Below are 20,977 nucleotides of genomic sequence, written 5' to 3' on the forward strand. Positions count from 1 at the left end.
AGCGGCCGCCTGGCACCACCATATGCAGCGAGAACCCTGCGTGTGACTTCTCCCCGAGGCTCCCCGCACTGGGGGGCGATGAGGGAGCCCGAGAGCGTCCGAACGAGCCGCAGATACCCAGGGCTGTGCCGTCCCCTTGCCCGCCATGTTCGGGGTGCGGCCCTTCCCCTTCGCCCGCCAAGTCTCGCGAGAGGAGAGCGGGACTCGCCCTTCCCGCCATGCCCCGCGCGCCCTGGCAACGCGCCGTTGCTAAGGGCGGCCGCCATGGCGGCGCCGCCGCGGCTCGGGGCTTTCTTCGTCCTCATCCTCATCCTTCTCCTCCTCCTTCCGCCGCCGCCGCCGCTCCGGGCGGAAGAGCCGGCCGATACAAGTGATGCCGCACAGGCGCGGGTCCGCAGCGCGCCGGCCCCGGTCACGGACGGTGGGTGCCCTCCGTGCGCTGCGGGCACCGGCGGCGCTCCCCGGCTGAGGGAGCCCCGCTCGAGGCCTCCCTCGGGCGTTCGGTCCTTGGCCTCCCCTTCGCATTGCGGCCGCCCGGGGCTGGCGGGGATCTCTGGGGCTCTCTGCTCGGGCAGCTGCAGCCGAGGCCGCTCGGAGCCTCCTCAGGAGGGCTCAGCCAGCCCTGAGCAGGCCCCGGGCACGGACACCCAGAGCAGGGCACCCCACAGCCCTGAGGGTCCCTGGGCACGCTGATCCTGGCACGGACACCCAGAGCAGGGCATCCCACAGCCCTGGGCACGCTGATCCTGGCACGGACACCCAGAGCAGGGCACCCCACAGCCCTGAGGGTCCCTGGGGTGGAGGGCAGGGGCTGCTGCCCACCCAGCCCTGCTCTGAGCTGGCACAGGAGGGCCCTGGGTGTCCTTGGGGAGCTCCAGCACAGCCCAGGCTGGGTGCACGCTGTGCCCCAAGCACTGTGGATACATTGTCATAAAAGCAGAGCTCACAGAGTTTGGTTACTGTGTTCTCAGAAGGTGTTTCCCACTGTATAATTTGCTACACTTTTATGTCACTTTTATATCCTGCTGGTGTTGCCCTCAGCTGAGCTTTCCATGGGTTACTTGCCACAGGAAAGCCACCCCAGTGCAACCTCCTTAGGGAAAAGGGATTTAAATCCCTAATCTCACAGACATAACCCTGCAATCTAATCGTCCATGTTTAAACTTCTCTGTTTACAGGGTGATCCAGGGCTAAGCTCAGCCAAGAGAACAGTCAGAACTCCAGAGATTCCAGGAAATACCTGGATGCTGCTCAGGTGGTCAGAGAGCATCTATGGGGCCACAGGGAAACAGGCAGCAAAGTGAAATAAAGGAATTAGTTATGAAAATATTCTTTGAATGTCTTTCTTATAAAACACTGGCCTTAATTTCCTCATTCTGTGCTATTCTTAAGTCTAGATTAATTATAGAACAGCAGCTCTCAAAAACAGTTCAGTAGAATAGTATCTGTTCTTTAAATTTATAAACTTGAAGGCCTCAAAGAGTTTGAAGAATTTGCCAAGTGTATGTTACTGAGCCAGTTTACTGAATTATTAGCAATCACTCTTTCTGTGATTACAACATTTCACAGTATCTAAAAACAGACAGAAAAAACAGTTTCAAAGAAGTCATTTATGGTTGTTTTGGCACATAAGGGAAATGTATTCCTGGACCCTGAGCCATCCTCAAAATTTGTAAACATCTCTGCTCCTTCAAAATGTTTTATTTTTCTTCCCAATAAGCTGAAACAAGCAGATAAACACACCTTGTTTGTACCTCTTATTTTTTTCCTCTGCAAGGCTGAGCAGATTTTCACACCTCCAAAATCCCTATTGGGTTTTGTTTCTCAGGGAACAGTTTTTAGCATGGCTTGGTTTTGTCCACGTGTTCCAAATAAATCTGCTCAGCAGCAGAAAAGATTGCTTTTAAAAGAAAACAGGGATTTGGAGAGGACTTTTGACCACAATCAAAGCCAGGGCGAGGTGACAAGCGTGCAGTGTCCCCTCTGCAGCTCTCGTTTCCCTCTCTGCTGCAGTTGCCAGGCTCTGTGTGTGCGACCTGCTGGTGGCACAGTGCGACACCAACTGCTGCTGTGACCCCGACTGCAGCGCCGAGGACTTCAGCCTCTTCACCACGTGCTCCATCCCCGTGGTCATGTGAGTGCAGAAATGAGCAGAAAAGCACAAAATCCTTCTCCATTTGCCGCCTGTCCTCTCCTCTGAGCAGTTCCCTGCTGTCCTTCCCCAGCCAGGCAGAGCACAAATCCAGCTCCCACCCAGTTCTCTCCCTCTCTTCCCTCTCTCCTCCTGTTTCCCTCTCTCCTCCCCGTGGGGATTTAGGTTTTGCTGCTTTTTTTGGGGTAAGAATGATGAATCTTTAGACTTTGATCAATGCAATGTCTGGGAGTTAAGAAAACTGATCCCAAAGGACCAATCTGGCCACTGCTCTGCAGATCACCAGTTTTTATCAGTAAATTTATCAGTGACCACTTTGATTACATTTATGATATCAGCTACACATTTAATCGGTTCAGAGCTTGCTGGAATAGTGTGAGCATTTTTCTGTCCCTAATTTTACAACCTGCTCCCCCACTGCCACTTCACAAACAATAAAATGTAACATTATACCAAAAAAGTAAAGCCAAGAGTTGTTTCTTTGCTATTTAATCTGAAAACACCTTCACCCCAACTTCATCTTCTCAAAGAGGAGTTAAGAACACTCACTTCAAAATAATAATGTGCAAAAAAAATCTCTTGGTGACTTCTCAGAACAATAAGTGCAGCTTTTTCAACCCACCTTCTGTATAAATTATGCCAATCTGAGCACTGGGTTTATTCTTGGTGCTTTGGAATTTGAATTAGCAGTCATGCCAGACTGTGGTTTCTTATTGTTCTGGCACACAAAAGACTCCTGCTCCCCATTTATAGATATTTATATGGATCAGAAAGGTCTAATCAACACCCTCCTGAGTGACACTTTAATTGCCTCAGATGACTGTGCTGCCTTTGTCAGCTAGAAATGCCTCAAATGAAATTGTGTTCCTTTGCCCAAATTCTTTTGTGTAAAACACTTATTTTGCATGAAAAGCCAGGGATTTCAGTGTCTGCAGGTATTGTGGCTCTCATTATTTACATCAGAGTTTACCTACATTTGCATATTTGTGTTATTTTGGCTGATCCTAAGGCAGAGGCCGTGAGATCTCTGAAACAGAAGGGTTTGATTTATGGTGGGATCCTGTTGGCTTTGATTTATGATGGGATCCTATTAACAATGACTCACCTCATAGAAAAGCTTAACTCCAGGCTTCAAAATCTCTGAAAGCCATTTCACTTCTGCAGGGCCTGTCCTCAGCTGCTCTGTGCTGCTAAAAACCAGTTTCAGAGGGATCATCAGCTGCTGTTTGTGGCATGTGGGGCACAGCAGAGCTGCCAGGCTCTGAACTGGCACAACCTCACATTCTCCTGCAGCTCCTGATGAGCCCATGGCACAGCCTTGAACACTCCTCCAAGACAGGCTGGGTTATTTCACCTCCTGTTCCTCACTCTGCCATTTCTTTCACATCATCTCAAGCAGGAATTCTTCCCATTCCCTGCTCAAATTGAATATTATTCCAACATCCACCAAACTGACCTGTTTTCCTGCTCTGAAATCCCATTGGGTTGTAGGAATGAAAGTGCTGCTGAGCTGTGTGTGGCCTCTGATACAGCCCTGCATTTTTGGGGTCTCAACCATCTGGATCCCACCCAATTTAGCATTTTCTCTCTCATATTGTCCCTGGTTTTCCCTCCCTCAGTCTGTTTCTTACCTTCCTTCATGTGGCTGCTCACAGTTTCCTCTGCTGAATAAAACATGTGGGAGAAGTCTCTATTATTTATTATTAAGCACAGAGTATAAAACAATAGGAACCTTCTAAGGATGCATGATTGTTCTACAAATTATTAAATTTATAGAATTTGAATTTGTTAAATTCAGTAATTTCACGCTTTTTAATTTTTCTGGTGCTGCCTCAGTAGTTTAAAAGAACTTTAAAATCTGGTCAGCACTAACTTTGAGTGGATCATTGATTTATTTTGTGTCTTTGCAGGGGTGACAGCCAGCTGTGTAGTCAGAAAGCTGCTGTGTATTCTCTTGATGTTGAAGCAAATCCACCAGAAAGGATATTTAAAATAATTGACCAAGTCAATCCCAGTATTTTCTGCATTCATGCTACAAACTGTAAGTAGAGTTGTAGGCAATGTTAAGCATTGTGGTGTTTTTTTTTTAGTAAGCTCTTTAGGTACTAGAAAAAACCTAAATTTAAAACTATTTTTATTTTATTAAACCTCTCAGGAAAGTGGTAATTCTGTCTGCTCACTGTCCTTATGTTGTGATCCTTTCACTTGTGAAAACATGAAATTAAACATCTGGTACCCTTGGTCTTCTCTGTTGGAGAAAACAAAATAGTTTGGTTTTTTTTTTTTTTGTAAATAATTTAGCATCCTAAATAAATAATGCTTAAAATTGTCTCATTGTTACTAAGTATTGTTTCTGTATATTTTTTTCCTTAAATTATCTCCTTCTTTAAATATTTTATCAGATGAACAAGCCCTGTACTTCAAATCCCCTGAAATCCCAACTGCAGAAAATTTTGATGAGTTGCTTGACAAATTTGGAGGTGCAACTTTCAGTGCTGAGCCTGACAGCTGGAATTTGGATACAGATGCTCAAAATCCCCCTGAGGCAAATGAAACTTCCAGATATGAGGTAAATTCTCTGATTCAATAGGAGGGAAATTATATTTGGTGCAATTAGTATTAAATTATTCCAGAAAGAAGAAATCAGCATTGTTTGCATCTGCTTTTAAATAATGCAGTTCTGCTGGAAGAAGCAAAATTTATATTGGTCGTTAAATATAGAAATGTAAAATAAGAAATTTAATGTTTTGTGTTTAGTTACTTAAAAAGTGAACTATATTTTTAAGATCTTTGAAAAATAAGGATTTTTTTTCTGCTATTTTTTTTTCTGCTATTTTCAGCATAAAGCTTTAGCAGTGACTGAAGAATTGCTGCACAGAGCATTACTGAGAGATCCTGGGGAAATAAGTACTGATTTTATTCGTGTTTGTTGTCAATAAAAATGGGCTGAACCACACCTGTGTACCTGACTGTGGATTTTCTTTGGCAGTATGGGGTTCCTGTCCAGACAGAGGATGCATTTCTGAGGCTGCCAAGTCCTGTTGTCTCTTCTTGGTGCTCTGATGCAAATCCTGCAGGTTGGAAAATGCACTTGAATCTCAATTTTTTGCTTTTTATTATTCTGCTCTTAGATTAGTCAGTCAGAAAGCTGGCACACTCCCCATGGAGAATTCAGCTAACAATTCATAAACAGATGATTTTTAAATCACTTCTGTTTCTCTGGGGGTTTTTTTGTTTTTTTTTTTTAAGACATAGAATGGAAATTGTGTTGTGTCTCTATTAAACATTCAAATTGAGATTGAAATCCCTGAAAGTCTTGTTAAAGGGTCGTTTATCCAACAGGAAAATGTCCTGTTTGGCATAAATGGTTTAACCAAGCAGCACAAGGGTGACACCCTGAGGGAGGAGGGGTTTGCTCCATGCCAGCCCTGCTGGGCAGCCTTGGCACCTTCCCTTTGCCCAGGGTTCCTCTCACAAGTCAGATTTGCAGGCTGAGCTCTGCATTTTAACCTCTCACACAATTTCCTGAAAATCTGCTGAGGTGGAGGTGAAAAAAACCCCCCAGCCAAACCCACACCTGCATTTCCCAAACCCCACTGTCACCATTAAATGTGGTCTCATAACAGTCAGGGTGGTGATTACAGGACTGAAGTCTCTTGTGAAAGAAAATTAAGAGATTCAAAAATTAAGTAATTTTCATGAAGGTTTTTCTACTTGTTAAGAAATAATAATTTTTCTCATAGCATTTTTTTTGAGACTATAAAAAGTTTCATTCTTCAAAGCTCACATAAAATCTTATCTGCAATAGAGAAGACATTTACTTTCAATTTTGCTGGTACTTGTATTGTTTTTCATTTTGCTTTTCATAATTGCTCTTTCACTTCCTCCAGTAATACTTGATGACTTTTTTTTTTCCAGGGTTTTTAGTAAACCAAGCCACAAAATGCATTAGATCAGTAAGTGTGGAAAAATGTGACAGCATTCAAGCACTTAGCATGTTGTTTTATATCAACTCCAGCATTTTGGCAGTAAGTATGATTTGAAACAGTTACATAGCTGAAATACTCATATTTTATCTCTTTTATATCTGCAGAATGAAGTAACTTCTGTTTGCTGAGGGATATTGTGTTTTATTTGGATTTTTAAATTGTGGGTTGGGAAGAAATGTCTCCCTGTACAGCAGATTTTATACAGAAAGCCTTTGGGAATGTTTTTACTTCAAGCTTTGGTAACAGAAGCATTTACTGTTCTCTACTTAGCAAAATATAAATAATATACTCAAAGATAAAATAAAAATAATAGTTTTGAAGAGCCAAGGCCATGGCACTGAGCTAGTGCAGTTTCTCGTTCCTGTGCATGTTCAGGCTTTTCCAAGAAGCCCATTTATCAGAACACAGAATTCTAAGAAATCTGAGTTTTAGAGTTGCTAAAACTTTGTACTGAAGGAAGAACCTGTCAGGTTTAATGCTGTGCATCTGCCCCTTTCCTCCAAGCCTCAGTTTTTGATAGTGGGGGCTGACACAGCTTTCTTTGTGTTCCCAAACAACATGACTGAGAGCAGGTTTCTTTGGATCCTGCCTGCTAAAATCCAGTCTGGGGCTATTTTTCAAAGCTTTTCCTACTTTTTCATCCCTTTCTGACCTGGGGGATGATGCCTTCTGTACAAATAAATTCCCTGTAAGGATATTCAGGAAGACAAAAAAATCACTCATGAAAAAATGAAACTGAAATGCATCATACCTTAATCTGATGGCTCCTTCCAGAAGCTGAAGGTTGTAAAGAAACAGCAACCTCTTCACCATTAAAATTATTTTAATTTATGTAATTATTTAAATTCATTTAATTAGCAGTGAGTAACTGCTTAAAGACCCCTTCCAGGCTGCTCACAGATTGCAAAGCTCCCAAAGGCAAGGAAAGCCCACTAAGCACTTCACACCCTCACAGATGGGATCATTCTCCTGCTCCTTCAGGATCTCATTGAAATCAGCCAAGGATTGCTCCCAAATGTTGGCTTTTGATCTCCAGCTGTGGAAGAAGTAGAGAAAACCCTGCCTCAGAAGGGCTTTGAGTGTCTCCATTCCTCCCAAAATTAGTTCTTGTTGGCTGCAGGACCACAAAAGAGCAAGAGTGGCTCAGGCTGGGCTCCGGCAGCTGGGTGGGTTTGAGTTAAAGATGAATTAATGAATTCCCTTTCCTGACTGGAAAATCCATAACCCCTTATCCCTGTGCTGCTTGCCGAGGCAATGGCTGAGCTTGGGAGGGGTCAGACTCTGCCCAGAGCACGCTGGGTGTCAGGAGGGATCAGCTGCAGGAACTGGAGACGGCTGAGAAGCTGCTGGAGACGCTCTGTGGGAAGGGGAGGTGGGATGTGACAACAGGAAAGTGATGGCACTGGGGACAGGGCGGCCACAGGGCAGAGCCGGGGCCCTCCCAGTGCCAGCAGGTGGAGCTGCCGGCATAAAAACGGCAAACCAGTAACGAGGGGAGCCTTACTGGGAGCACTGGGACAGCGCGTAGCACAGAACAGCCCATGCCAGGATCCCACCCTCCCTGCTGCACGGGCAGCTGCAGTGAGAACAAAGTTTGGGAACTGCTGCAGATAAACTCTGCTCTGTGCCCTGACCAGCAGATGCAGGGAGTGCTGGGGATTCCTGGGATGTCCCAGCAGGATCCTCACACTAGGGCTTCACACACACCCTGGTCAGTGAGTGAGGAGCTGCCACAGCAATGAGCTGGCCCTGCCTTTGCTGCTTCCCTCCTGAGGCAGCAGCGTGGCTGCAGTGATCTCTGGGTGACCTCCAGAGGCACCATCCATCACCCCAGCCATGATAAACAGAACTTCAGGAGTGGTGCTCGCTCCCAGCACTGTTCCCTGAAGGATGAGTGTAATCTTTACAGAGATTTTTATTACCCAGCTCATTCTGATGGCTGGGCTGTACCTTGGGATGATGAATGTGTGACAAACTGTACCTGCAGCACCTTCAGCTCTGCAGCTCCCAGGAATGTGTTCCCTGCTGGGACAGGAATGAGTCACTGCTCTCAGTATCCCATCACAATTCTGCTGAATTTCTTCATGATCAGAGTCCAAGCCTTGGTCCCTTCCCAAAGATGTGACTCAAACATTCATTGGAAAGTCAGAAAAGTAAAACTTTGGACAAAATTCTGCTCCATGGGAGTATTTTTACCTGATTGATGACCTTGGTCTGACATTTCTGCCTTGCCATGAAATATTTTTGGTGGAAATTTTTTCAGTGGGGCAACTATATAACAAGAGAGATACTTGCTTCTCTTGTATTGGTTTGGAGACCATGAAACTATGGAACAGGACAATAGAAGCTCTTCCTTTCTTTGGGAAGCACAGCCTGGCAGGTTTCCTGAACTGGTGGTCTCTGAATAATTCTGTAAGTCAGAAGAAGGAGGGGATTGCATTGTGACAGTTCTTTTCACTTCCTGGGTACTCTGGTTTATATCCAATTAACTCCATAACATAAAAGTTATTGTTATGAGAGAGAGTTAAATAGACAAAGCCTTTCCTGCTTTACTTGACTGCTACATGCAATAGATCAGATCTTTGCTACTGCTTTAATTTGTCCTTTTATTCTCCCTCAGGTGCCCAAATCAAATCAGATGGTAAGTATCCTTCTAAATTACTTGGAAGAGCTGTGGGCAAAATTTTTATTAAGTTATAGTCAGTGGGAATTTTTCATTGATTGATCTTTACATTTAAAAAATTACATCACTTGCTATCAGTAATGATACTTAGCAACTCCAAGATAAAATGCTGCCTGCAAATACTCAAGCCTGATACATTCCTTTCATATAAAACTCCCTATTTTCAAGAAAATCTCTTTTTTATTTATACCCAGACCCTTTGGTTGAGCTTCAGCAGCACTTGTAACACAGCAGTTGTTCAGAGAATGACTGCATGCTGTTGCTGTGGAACAGAACCCGGAAAGGTCACAAATATAATAACACAGAAAAAGCCAAAATTAATTATACCCAGTGTTCAGAGCTGACATGAGTCTGTTTTTCAGGTGAACATCACTGTCCAGTCCATAGTTGTCCAATCTGTGAATGGAATGAGGACTTTACTGAGCAGCAGTGAAGCCCTGAGGCTCCCCATGGTTTTGGATGAGCTGTGCATCAATGCAGTGCTTGGGGTAGGTCTGGCAGCCTTTTCCTCCTCAGAGCTGATGGAAAGCATCAAATCACTTCTGATTCTCAAACTGCAAAGCTGGCAGGAGGCCTTGCACTTTCCATTTTTGTGACATCTCCTGAGTAAATGTCATGGGAGAAACACTGATTTTGGGTAAAAGAGAGTGTTTTGCAACAAAATAATAATTCTGTGCAATATAACATGGAGCCAGGCTGAAATCCTGGTGTTACTTCTGTGTTTGTGGCAAAACAGGCAATGACATGAGTTTAATTTATGCTTGGGATAAAATTATTTCAGGAGCACTAATGACAGAGAGAGGAATAGATGCTGCACATCATCTTTTAAAGTTGTGTCTGTGCTTAGGTTTAGCAAGAAGTCAGTTGTGAAGAGGCTCCAGCTTCTACAGGTTAAAATCCATCCCCACCCTGGAGCTGAGATTCTTAAGCAAGGAAGAAAGAAAATACTTGCATGGTTAAATTTTTTTTCTAGTTTCTCTTATGTATTTATTCAAATTAATATCTAAAATGTTTAATTTTCAGGTGAATTATCACATTACCCACACAGACACAGGAGAAATAATAGAAGCTGCTGCAGCTTTTGTCTTGGGGGCAATTAGCAGAGAAGCACTTTCAATAGAGCAGAGCTTTGAAATCAGCTTCACTCAGGTAACTGTGGAGATGTCATGGGTGACTTGGTAAAAGACATTTAATTACAAAACTTATTAAACTTGAATCAGACCAATTGTTAGCAGCAAGGTAAAGCAGAACTTGCCCTGGATGCCCAGATGAGGCAGCATTTCAGAGCTGGGCAATGGAGGCCTCCAAAATCTGGCACATTTATGGGCCCCAGCTTGTGACTGTAACAGAGAAAGCAAAGCCTCACTTACAGTTTTGTCCTCATCACTCAAGGCAGGTCATAATCCTAAAATAACTGAAATATTTCTGTGTTTTCCAACCACTTCAGTGCAGGATGAGAACTAATGCTGTGTTTGCATTGCAGGAGAACACACAGCCAGTTCCTCTGAGTGGCAATCCTGGTTATGTTGTTGGGCTGCCTGTCAGAGCAGGATTCCAGCCTCAAGGATATCCTTCCCCTGCTGCATTTCTGTTTGCTTCACTCGCTCTGGTCCAGCCTCACAAACCCTTTCTAGCACGGACATCTATGAAATACATTTGTTCTCTTCCAAAAATAAAAATGTGCTTTTCTGGCTGTGTTTGAGGAGGGAATGACTCAGTCCTGACTGCAATCTCCTGGGACTGTACTGAGGTACATTTAAGCCTCCATTGCACACCCTGGTGCTTTTTCACACTGGGAGAGGAATCTGGAGCCATTATAGCATTTGCAGCTATATTTTAAGGATATGATTAAGAATTCTTTTTTTGTCCTGATATCCATCAAGCATTTAATTTCCCTTAACTGTGTGTTACATCTGGCATCATTCAGAGTAGTAACAAACACAGCCAGCTCACCATTCTGCACAGCACATCCACCCAGGACTGCCTGGCAGCACAGGGAGCCAGAGCCCCAGTATTATTTGGTTATAACATGATATCAGGCTGTAAGTTACGGTAAGAAATTATTAATTTTTTAAAATTTAATGCTTTTAACCCTCTGACATCCCTTTCCCTTAGGCTCTGTTCAGGTCCTGGGCCATTTATACAGCTAGAGGAATATTGAGAATGGAGTATTTAATTATAACAAATGTCATTTAATTAACAATGGTCTTTCTCTTGGAAAGATTGTGTACATTAGCAACTGTAGCCAGAAGGCTTGAACAGAGCAGAGAGCAAGGAGAAATGATGACTGTGCCAAACCAATGGATTTTGCTCTAACTTATCTTTTTTTTTTTTGTTTTCTGGAAGAATTACCGCAGCTATGAAATGCCAGCCTTTGGCTCAGACTCTCCTTGATGTGCTGAAGGGCCAAAGCTTTCCTGAGTATGTGGCCTCATTTGGGAATTCTCAAACCCAGGATGTGCTTGACTGGGTGCCAATAACTCAGCTCCACATCTCAGAACAGGTGAAGTTCAACCACTCCCACCCCTCCACCCTCACGAGATCTGTGCCTGTGCTGCAGCAGCAGCTCAGCTTCACACCCTAAAAATGCAGGAACCAACTGGAGGAGAAAATGGGGCTGGGAATGCAGAAATAAGCTGGAAGAAACTCATGGAATATTCACAGAGAGTTTCATTCTTGCTGTAGAAGTTATATTTAATCAAGCTGGTATCCAGGCACCTCAGCTGTGGATCAGGGCAATGTATTGGGTAGAAAATGAGCTGTTTAAACATTGGTTGGAATGTTGTTCTTCTAAGGATGAAGCACCACAGGTGACAGAGGGAAGGAACAGAATCAGGGTTTCCCCTCCTAATCCAGGCCAGGGTAAGAGAGAGATAAGCACAGTATCACAATATAAAACAGTGGATGGTCTCTTGCATGCTTCTGCAACAAAAGAGTGAATGGTTTCTGTAGCCAGAAGTGTGAGAGTTCAAGAAGTGCCTAAAAATATTTAACATTGTAGCCTTCAAAATTCTGGCCTGGCAGAGTTCAGGGTTTTTGTCCTGCCCAGCAACAGTGCAGGGTCCATCTGCTCTGGTAACCTCCTCAGTGAGCTTTGTGGGGACATTCTACCCTTTTAACAACATGAATAATTAATTACTGTGATGGTTTCTACATAAGACAGAGAATGAGATGATTTCTCACACTTTGCAGAGCTCATGCCAAATACCTGTGTCACTGGGAATAGAAATAAAGTGGACTAAATATGGATCCCTGGTCAATCCCCAAGCCAGGATAGTGAATGTTACAGCCACAATCACTAGCACCACACTGAAGCAGGTATGTAATTAAATTACAGGATTTAAGATAAAACAAGTGGCTTGTTTTCCTTGGGTATCAGCTGTGTGACAATGAGCCAGATAATCTCATTATCTAAAGGCAGCACTTCACATTAGAATGTATTTACACCCAGCAGTTCTCTTCCAGCTCAAACACAGCTGTGGGCTCCTTGCCAAAACACACTTCAATAAAAATCTATATAGCATTTATGGAAAGAAACATGGAACTACATAGAAAAGGGGGGAAAAAAAAGCCTTTTTAGCAAATATAACCCAGACCAAATAAATGATTGTACAAATAGAAAACTGAAGCTAAGTCCTGTTTGTATTTTCATTGCAGCTTCCCTCAGGAAGGGAAAGGATTATTCCTGTAACAAGTTCTGTGGTTTTCACTGACATTTCTTCACCTGCAGAGCCAAGCTACAAAGCTTGGCCCACCATTAACATCAAGTTACCCTTTGACTTTTTCTATCCCTTTGTCTAAGGTAAGTATGCATAAAAACCCAAATTTCTGCTTTATTTTATTTTTAGTCCATTGTTTATCCTGTGGCTATGATGGGCCATATTTTTTTTCTAAGTTGTAGATGCTGGGCTAAATTTGGCCAAGAGAGGAAGGGTGAGACCTTGTGAGGGTTCTCAGAAGGTTTAGGGTGAAGAAACCCCCATGAAGTGGAAAGTCCCCAGTTATAACTGTGCAGAGAGGACAAAGGTTCCAGTTTGAACTTGCTGGTGGCTCTGGCCCAGCTCCAGCCTGGCCAGCAGAGCCAGGAGGGGAAGGGAAGAGCACAGGAACACACAGGGAAAGCAAGTTCATTATCCCACAAACAGCAGAGCTAAATTGCTAATTAAACTCATCGAGTGCTATTAGATAAGGCCTCTGCTTTATCTCCTTGCAGAGATGAATAAGCCACATATTTCTGGCTATTTTCCCCACACCACTAATTAATTACTTTTTTTTTTTAAAACCTGAACAGTTGAGTTGTGGTTTCAGTGACCCCTCCAGCTGAGTGGGGCTGAAATCCATGGGAGGCACCTGCTGCAGTCACCATCTCTCAATTCCCACTTCTTAAACCTCACTCCTCAGCTCTCAAACAGCCTCTCCACAGGGACACTGGTACCTGAAAAAATTCAAACACCAGCCTGGCCCTTTAGAATTTGCTTTTTTATGGCTTTTCTGGAGTCTGACTGTTCCCAGCAGTGCACTCACCTACATCTGTTCTTACACATTACAGTTCTTTTGATCCATGGATTTATGAGCTGTGGGAACAAAGAACTTTGCAGCCCTATGGGCTGTGAGGGAACAGGAGTGAAAAGGGAAGAGGAGATGAGGAAATGCAGAATCAGAACTGGGATCTGCTGCTGGAACAAGGCATTGTTTGACGTAAGATGGCACATGTTTGCCTCTATTTTGGGGCTGATTTCTTTGTCAGGGAAAGGAGTGGTATGTTGGTGTTTCTGAAATTAATGTTATATAAATAACAAAGTGGCACAAGCAGCAACAGAAATGAGGAAACTACCAACAGTGTGAAAAGAATGGTTGGCAAAGAGATGTATTGATGATGAGCAGGCAGCTGGTGGAGAAGAAATTACCTTTTCAGTCTGGGTTGTTATCATTTGTACTGCAAGTTTGCTGCAAATAAAGAATGTTATCACAAAAAAAAAAAAATTTAAATAAGTGGTACTTTTCTGGATGTATAGCTTGTAAAGATGTGTCTTTATTAAATTATTTTTCAGTTTTGACTGTACAACTGTACAAGAATGGAAAAAAAATTACTGTTTACAGGGACTATGTGTGATTAATTTTCCAGTAGAACTATTTTTGCCATCCCAAGGTCTGATCAAAGCAGGGTCAAATAGAAAATGTTTATAGAAAACAAAATACAAGAGGAAGCAAAGAGACAGAAAACCTTTCAGGTCAAGCTGGCAGATTCCAACACTGCAATCTTCAAGCAGAATTCCCACCTTGGAAGACTGGCCTCTTATTTTTGCTGGCTGAGGAGTCCATGCTGTTTCAATATGTTATTCAGCCTCTCGATTTCTTGCTCCTGTAGGAGGCAAAATTCAAATGAAACTTCCCAGGTTCCCAGGGACCTTCCCACTGCTATAATGTATCTCTTGCTGCAGGAAAACAGCACAGGCTGGCCAGAAGAAGTAGGACAGAGGTAGGGACATCATTCCTGTGAGGAGGAGCAGCCCAGGGAGGCACGGGCAGGGCTGTGCTGCTTCAGCCCAGCTCACCCCACACTTTCCCATGAGGAAACCAAGCCAGCAGTGCCAACCTTGCACAAGGATCACCATTAGCAGGTAAACCCAAATTAAAAGTGTTTTTTTACCTTCTCCAAACAGCTGTGCTCCAGTTGTTCCACCCTCGTGGCAAGTTTCAGGTTTGCTTGCTTTAACTTGGACACTTGTTGCTCCGAGCGGGTCTTCACGGATAAAATGATTCCTGTGGAGCAATTCACAGGGGGTTTGCTTTACACTGTAAAACAGCCACCAGCAGGAATTCACAGCACACAGGCTCTGTGCTCAAGGGGTTAAACGTGTTCCTCTCCAGCTCAGTTTCTGCCATCTTCAACAACCCTTCCCAAGTGCTTTCCTTAATGAGGAAGGGTTTTAAATCAGCCACCGGAGGGATTCAGGTACTGATACTCTGCTGGGGAGAGGCAGCCCGGCCTCAGAGCTGAATTAATCACTCTGACTATCACTCAATCCCTGAATTTGCTCCCTTGGCAGAGCCCTGGGGTGCAGCTGGGGCCAGCTCTGCTGTGTTTTAGCAGTTTTAGGTGTGACAGCAGAGCAAGGCCTGGGCCACAGGGCTCCTCCAGCCCCTGGGCTGATCACTCCGGCCTGGCACAAGAGGACATCCTCAGGTCCACAGGGCTGTGGCTTCACCTTGCTCAGCTGCAGTGAGAGCAGGCAGTGTCTCCTCATGGCAGAGGTGTCACTTTTCTGTAAGCACCATTTGGTGATCCCATGTCAACTCAGCCCCCACACTGAAGGCAGTTTCTTCCCACAAAGATAAAACAAAGCAGCTCGATGAGAGCTTGAAGAACATCACGTTCTCCCTCCCTTCACAGCTTCCCTGGGTCATGGCTGATTCCAGAGCTCCAGGCACCCTTTAGGCTCTGGGGGTTCAGTTCTCCCAGGACAAAGCAGCGCTGCTGCTCATTTGCACTGATAACATCGGCAGGAACCGTGCCCAGGCACCGACACCCAACACCCCAGCGTGGGGCAGATTCCCTTTGTCCCTTTTTGCTGCAAGCAGGTGGACATTGCAGAAAGCTTGGCAGGGAGCCTGGAGCACCCGAGGATGAGGGGATTTACCCATAATTGCAGTCCTGGCTTTCTGCTGTGCTGTGAGGCTCCCGTGGTTCCCACAGCCCCACACAAATCCGGTTTCTCTCTGACTTTCACTCTGAACTAAGGAAAGCCACAAGCTGCTCTCACATCTCTCTTCTCTCTGGCACCCAACCAGGCACCCTCTCCCCATTGAAAGGGGCTGAGGACAGTGGGCACAGCCCCAGCAATCCCCTCTTCTGATCCCAGCTGTCTCAAATATGGAGCACCCACCAAAAGTGACACAGGACAGAGCTTGAGCTGAGGTTTCACGCAGGAATCTGAAATCATTCATTGTCATATTCTTTGGAATCCCAAATTTCCTTCCTCAAGAAGGAAGAAAAGGTTTGCAGCTATGCTTGTTTCAGCTATATCCAAATTTACACCTATTTGCAACAGTTACAGCAGTGAAGTCACTAAAGGCTGATTTTGGGACATTTTCTATTTCTCTTTTTATGGCAAGCCCTTTGAATTCAAGCAAGAAAGATCTAGAGTAAGATCAGGACATTCCCTGCAGCATCCCTGGAGGGGATAATGGAGTCACAACAGAACAGAGCACTAAAACCTACTCTGCTGTAGCAGCAAATTCAGGAAGACAGGGGCTCCCCTGCCAAAAGGATCCTACAATGGAAATTCAGAACACGAGCCATCCCTTTGCAGGAGAGGGGTCCAAGAACAGATTATGGGTTTTTTTAGGGGGGAACATGCCTGGCTGCCATGCACCTGAGGCATCATACCAACACAAGCAGCAGATTGTCACTGCTCCAAAAAAATTGCAGCTTGATAAAAGTTCCACACAGACAGAACTCAGAGTTTGCTGGGAGAGCAGAACCCCTAGGGTTGGGTTTGAGGAAGGAACAAAGCCCAGGTGATTGAGGGAGATTTGGCAAGCACAGCCCAGCCCTGCACGCACCGTTGATGATCCGGGCCACCCTCCAGAGGCGCAGCAGGATCAGGAGCCCCACGGCCTCGAACTCGTGCTCGTGGAAGATGAGGACGATGTCCAGGATGAAGGACACGATGACAACGATCCCATCCAGCACCTCGAACTTGTGGTGGAAGAACTCCCGGCGGTAGACAAAGACTTTAAACCCCACCTCTACCAGGAAAATGGTTAAAATGGACAGGGAGAGGTAGTGGAAAACCTGGAAAAGAGTACAAGTTTAAGGCAGGAAGCCCTGCAGAGTGCACACAGGCAGAGCAGGCTGGAAAGGCTCTGCTGCTTGAGGGCACCTCTGGTTTGGCTCTACAGGGAGAAGGGCTCAGGACTTTTCTTCCACAACCACTGGCTCAGCAAGGCTGGAAGTCCAGGTCCTGCCTTGCCCAGCTTATTCAGGAGGGACAACAAAGGGAGGGAACTGCTGTTCATGTTGACACTTCCCCACATTTTACCTTTGGGGTTATATTATATCTGTCCGGAAGGATGATTTCCAAATCCATAAGCAATTCCCCAAGAACCAACAAGGCATCCAGGATCACCAAGCAGACAACCCCAATCTGTTGGAGGAGAAGAACCAACATGAATCCCGTGCCAGCACAGACAGAGGAGCAAGAGGAGCCAATGTAGCCCTTCAGACAAACACACCCCAGTGCCCACAGCCCTGATTTGACTGGTTGTGTTTCATGGAGCTTTCCATTGCTCCCACTCCTGCTGCCCCAAATGGTGAGTTATTCACATGGAACCACCTGGCTCCCCACCAGACCCCGCTTGGTGTGGGGGGCTCGGGGAGCAGGAGGAGAGCACGTGCCAGAGCTGTGGTGATTGTGCACTGGGGCTTGTCTCCTCTCAGGGGACGTCTGCACCTGCAGCAGAGCTGCTCTGTTCTGACAGGACAGCTCAGCTCAGCAGCAGCTGCTGCTCTTTGCACTGTGGGGTTCATGACCTCAGTGCTCTCCCTGAGCTCAGTCCCACAGCAGCTCTGCTGTCACAACTGCCCTCGGCCTGGGTTTGTTCCGCCTCACCTGAAACCTGTGAGAGCTGAAGACCTTTTTCATCATGTACTGGAAGGAGATGTTTCTCCTGGGGGGCTCCAGCTTGATCTCTCCATCTGGCTGCTTCTCCTCAGTCTCCTCCTCCTCCTCCCATTTCCGATAGTCGTTGCTCCATTGCACGGGGTCATCGCCCACCACCGTGAAGTGCTTCAGGTACTTGGCCATGGCTCTGGATCAAGCTGGCATCACCCTGCCAACGTCTGAGGGACAAGAGCAGAGTGTCACCTCCCCATTTGGGGCTGGCCAAGGATGCCAAATCTTGCTTTTTTCACCCAGTGAGGGTGATAAGAGCGTGACATTCCGACACGGCTGCCTGACGGGAAGTTGCTTCATGGTGATACCGCTGGTTTTGCATCACCTCCCCCGGCACCACGCACAGCCCCTGCTGCCTTCCCAGTTCTGTTTGCGCCCCGCTGTGCTGCTCTACAACAAGGGACTTCCTCACAAGGTATTTCCAAACTTCTCCAAACAAAGCATTGATTACAGAAGCAAGAAGCTCCAGCCCTTATCTGGCACCTCGTGATGGAGGTGGGGGCAGCTGCCCTTGTTTCTAACACTGATCTAGGGAAGCTGTTGGTCAAGCTGACCCCAGCATCCTCACCCGCCAGCCACACTGCCAAGATGAAGAACAGCCATAATTTCCCTCCATTAACACCAATGACACCCTGTCATCTCAGCCTTTGCAGGCAAATTAAGCAGGTGATGCCCACATTCCAACCTGGCAGGTGGGTGACATTGTCCTCCCCATCTCCTCAGTCCAGAGCTGACCTCACTCTTGGGCATCCCGGCTTCAGCCCATCCCTGTGGGTACCCAGTGAGGGGCAGGACCATCAAACCAAACTCCTGATGGAGGCCACACTCCAGCAATGAAAACCGTATGAGTGAAACTCTGAGTTGGCTGGAAGAGCAGGGGCCTGCAGATGGGCTGCGTGGTTGGCTGCAGCAGAGGCTCGTGTGTTCTTATCACAACCCCGCCAGCCTCCCTTCCTCTTTGGGCAGCCCTGCAGCCTTGGCCCACAAACCCTCCGAGATCCACTCCTGCCGCCAGCACGTCCCCATCCCGTTCTGCGGGTACCCATCCCTGCCAGAGCCGCCGGGGAGCTCAGCACCAGCCTCCCTTGGTCCCCGGTGCCACCACAGGTCCGCCCGTGCCCCCGGGCTGCTCCCCTTCTCCTCGACCCCGGTGAGCTCCGCTCCCAGCTCCGGCCGCCCATCACCTGCCGGGAGGAGGGAGCCGGTCCCACGGTGCCGTCACAGGGGCAGCACCTTCGTTCGGAGCCCTCGAGGAGCAGCCCCGGGCACGGAGCCCCCTGCCCCGTGCGGGACGGCCTCGGGGCTGCCGTGGGGCGGACGGAGCATCCAGGACCCCGGGGCTTCCCAACCTCCCCCGGACCCAGCACTGACCGGAGCGGCCACGGCGTCGCCCAGAGCAGACGGAGCCCGGGGCCGCGGCGGAACCCTGAGGAGAAGGACGTGGCAGCCCCGGGAGGGTCCCGCTGTCACCCCCCACCCCAGCCCGCACCCACCGCGCCGAGCCCCGGGAGCCTCCCGGCCGCCCCCGCTGCCCCCGGTCCCCGGTACCGTGCGCGTCCCGGCTGCGCCCGCCGCCGCCGCGGGGCCTCCCCCGGCCCGGCTCCGCCTCCCCCCGGCCGGGGGCGGCCCCGCCGCCTCCTCCCCACCTCGCCCCGCCGGGTCCCCGAGCCAGGCCCCCTTCCAACCCGACATTTCCCATTTCCATTTCCGCAGCCTTTTTTCTCCAGGCTGCCCGCACTCCGTCCCTCCGAAACAGGACAGGCCGGATGGAGTTGAAACTTTTTTTTTCCCTATTGTTTTTAAACTTTTTCCCCCATCACAGGAAACAACGAGCAAAGATCCAGGAGAGTCGCGAATTTAAAGTGTGACTGCCGATCCCAGAGAGAGCTGCTGAGCACGGACACAGATTAGTCCCATGGAGTCGGTGGAGGCCCAGGGATCAATGTGGGCTGTAAGATCCAGGAATCAGGCCTGGATTAATCTGCCTCCTTTTATAAGCTTGTGTTTTGTCACAGCCTCTTCATGTCAATCTCCCAAACACAACTTTTGGGAAGTTCTCAGAAAAATTCAGCTGTGAAAAGCACTTGGGACCCATCTCTATGGCACCTCTGCTGGGACAAACTGGAAATATTCCTAATTTTCTCCAAGGAATAAACATCTCTCCAGTTCTTCAATTCTAAACCCCAAAGGTATTTCTTTATTTGAAAGCATTTCCTTCTAGAGAGTGTTTAAATCTTTTCCTGCAACTGAAATATTTCCTAGCGCCTCATCCCAGAGCACACATCCCTGTTCTCCTTCCCAGGGCAATGGGGAATGAGCACAGGTGACGCCCTTGTGCAGCTGCAAACCCCCATCCCAAAACAGCGACTTACAGAGCTCTGGAGCGGGACAGCAAAGCCACACGGAGCCATGGCAGGCAGGGTTAGCCTGGGGCTTCACAGTGAATTTGGGCATTTTGGTTTCAGGTGAGTCCAGTAAACATTAATCAGGTAATGGGGGAAGATCTGCACCTGAGAGCTCATCAGATCCAGCCCCTTTTGGGTGAGGACTGTGGGGTTTAGGGAGAAAACCCCCACCATGAGGGGTGTGTGCATAAAATCCCTGTTCCCCTGAGGCCTGAGCTCTGCTGGACCAGGTCCTGATGCTCCAAGGAAAATTGATATGTTGTTGTTGAAGTCAGCCTGCCTTGGAGCTGAACACCACAACAGCCCTGACACATCCAAAGCAAACCAGGAACAGGCAAAAATGACCTGTGTGGAAAACCAGCCTTTCCACAGCTGGGTGGCAAGGACAGACTTCACCTTGGAGAAACCAGAGAAACACCCCAGTGCCTCGAGGGCACCCAACATCAGAGGGCCTCAGATTTCACCACGCTTTCCAGGGCACACGACAGGGATTGAAGAGAATTTGGATTTACCACAATTTCCTGCTACCTGTTGTGGAGACCTCTGGCACAGCCCAGTGCCCCTCCCCACCCAATCCATTCTTTGCACCATTCACAGAGCTCTGGGCCAGCAGGAATTGGTGTTGGGCTGTGGGGACACAGGCCTTGGGAGGCTCACAGCTGCTCCAGCCATTCCTTGTGTCAGCTAGATATTCCTACAAGTATCATTATGGAAAAACAATCAGCAATCAGCATCTACTCCTTCTCTCTTCCTTCAGTGATCAAAACAACTCAACCCCAACTAATGGACATAAAAATGTGCCCAAGCTGTTGGTTACAGCTCACAGCAGGAGCAGCCCCTTCCCTTCCCTTCCCTCCCAGGGATCCTGAGGAATGACCCAACCCCAGGGAATGCAGCCAGGCAGAGAACACAGCCCAGAATAGGCACCTGTGTCACCGAAACTGTTTGGGGAGAGAAGAAAACAAGTCATGGAGGACAAAGCTGTGGCAGGGCCAGCGAGGAGAGGTGACAGTGACCCAACACTGTTCCACGTGTGCTGTCACCCACAACAGCAATAACAGATATGCAGG

General features: G+C 47.2%; 2 protein-coding genes across 2 annotated transcripts; one reads left to right on the top strand and one right to left on the bottom strand.

Annotated features, from left to right (window-relative positions):
- Positions 1 to 251: 251 nt before the first annotated feature.
- On the top strand, positions 252 to 13,807 carry TCTN1 (tectonic family member 1). Its single transcript, XM_059484964.1, has 15 exons — positions 252 to 421; positions 2,014 to 2,134; positions 4,063 to 4,193; positions 4,555 to 4,721; positions 5,142 to 5,229; positions 6,071 to 6,180; positions 8,762 to 8,782; positions 9,187 to 9,312; positions 9,848 to 9,973; positions 10,308 to 10,390; positions 10,736 to 10,876; positions 11,171 to 11,327; positions 12,017 to 12,142; positions 12,482 to 12,626; positions 13,374 to 13,807. Exons 1-14 carry the CDS (start codon positions 265 to 267, stop codon positions 12,623 to 12,625), a joined length of 1,698 nt encoding a protein of 565 aa, XP_059340947.1. The 5' UTR covers positions 252 to 264; the 3' UTR covers position 12,626; positions 13,374 to 13,807.
- Positions 13,808 to 13,823: 16 nt separating this feature from the next.
- HVCN1 (hydrogen voltage gated channel 1) lies at positions 13,824 to 19,111 on the bottom strand. The gene is made up of 6 exons (XM_059484965.1): positions 19,051 to 19,111; positions 17,440 to 17,669; positions 16,870 to 16,974; positions 16,391 to 16,622; positions 14,475 to 14,587; positions 13,824 to 14,186 (listed from the first exon to the last, which is right to left on the bottom strand). The coding sequence occupies exons 2-6, from the start codon at positions 17,632 to 17,634 to the stop codon at positions 14,121 to 14,123; spliced, it is 711 nt and encodes a 236-aa protein (XP_059340948.1). The 5' UTR covers positions 17,635 to 17,669; positions 19,051 to 19,111; the 3' UTR covers positions 13,824 to 14,120.
- Between the last annotated feature and the right edge of the window lie 1,866 nt (positions 19,112 to 20,977).

This window comes from Ammospiza nelsoni, chromosome 18 (genome assembly GCF_027579445.1).
Source record: "Ammospiza nelsoni isolate bAmmNel1 chromosome 18, bAmmNel1.pri, whole genome shotgun sequence".
Taxonomy (NCBI): Eukaryota; Metazoa; Chordata; class Aves; order Passeriformes; family Passerellidae; genus Ammospiza; species Ammospiza nelsoni.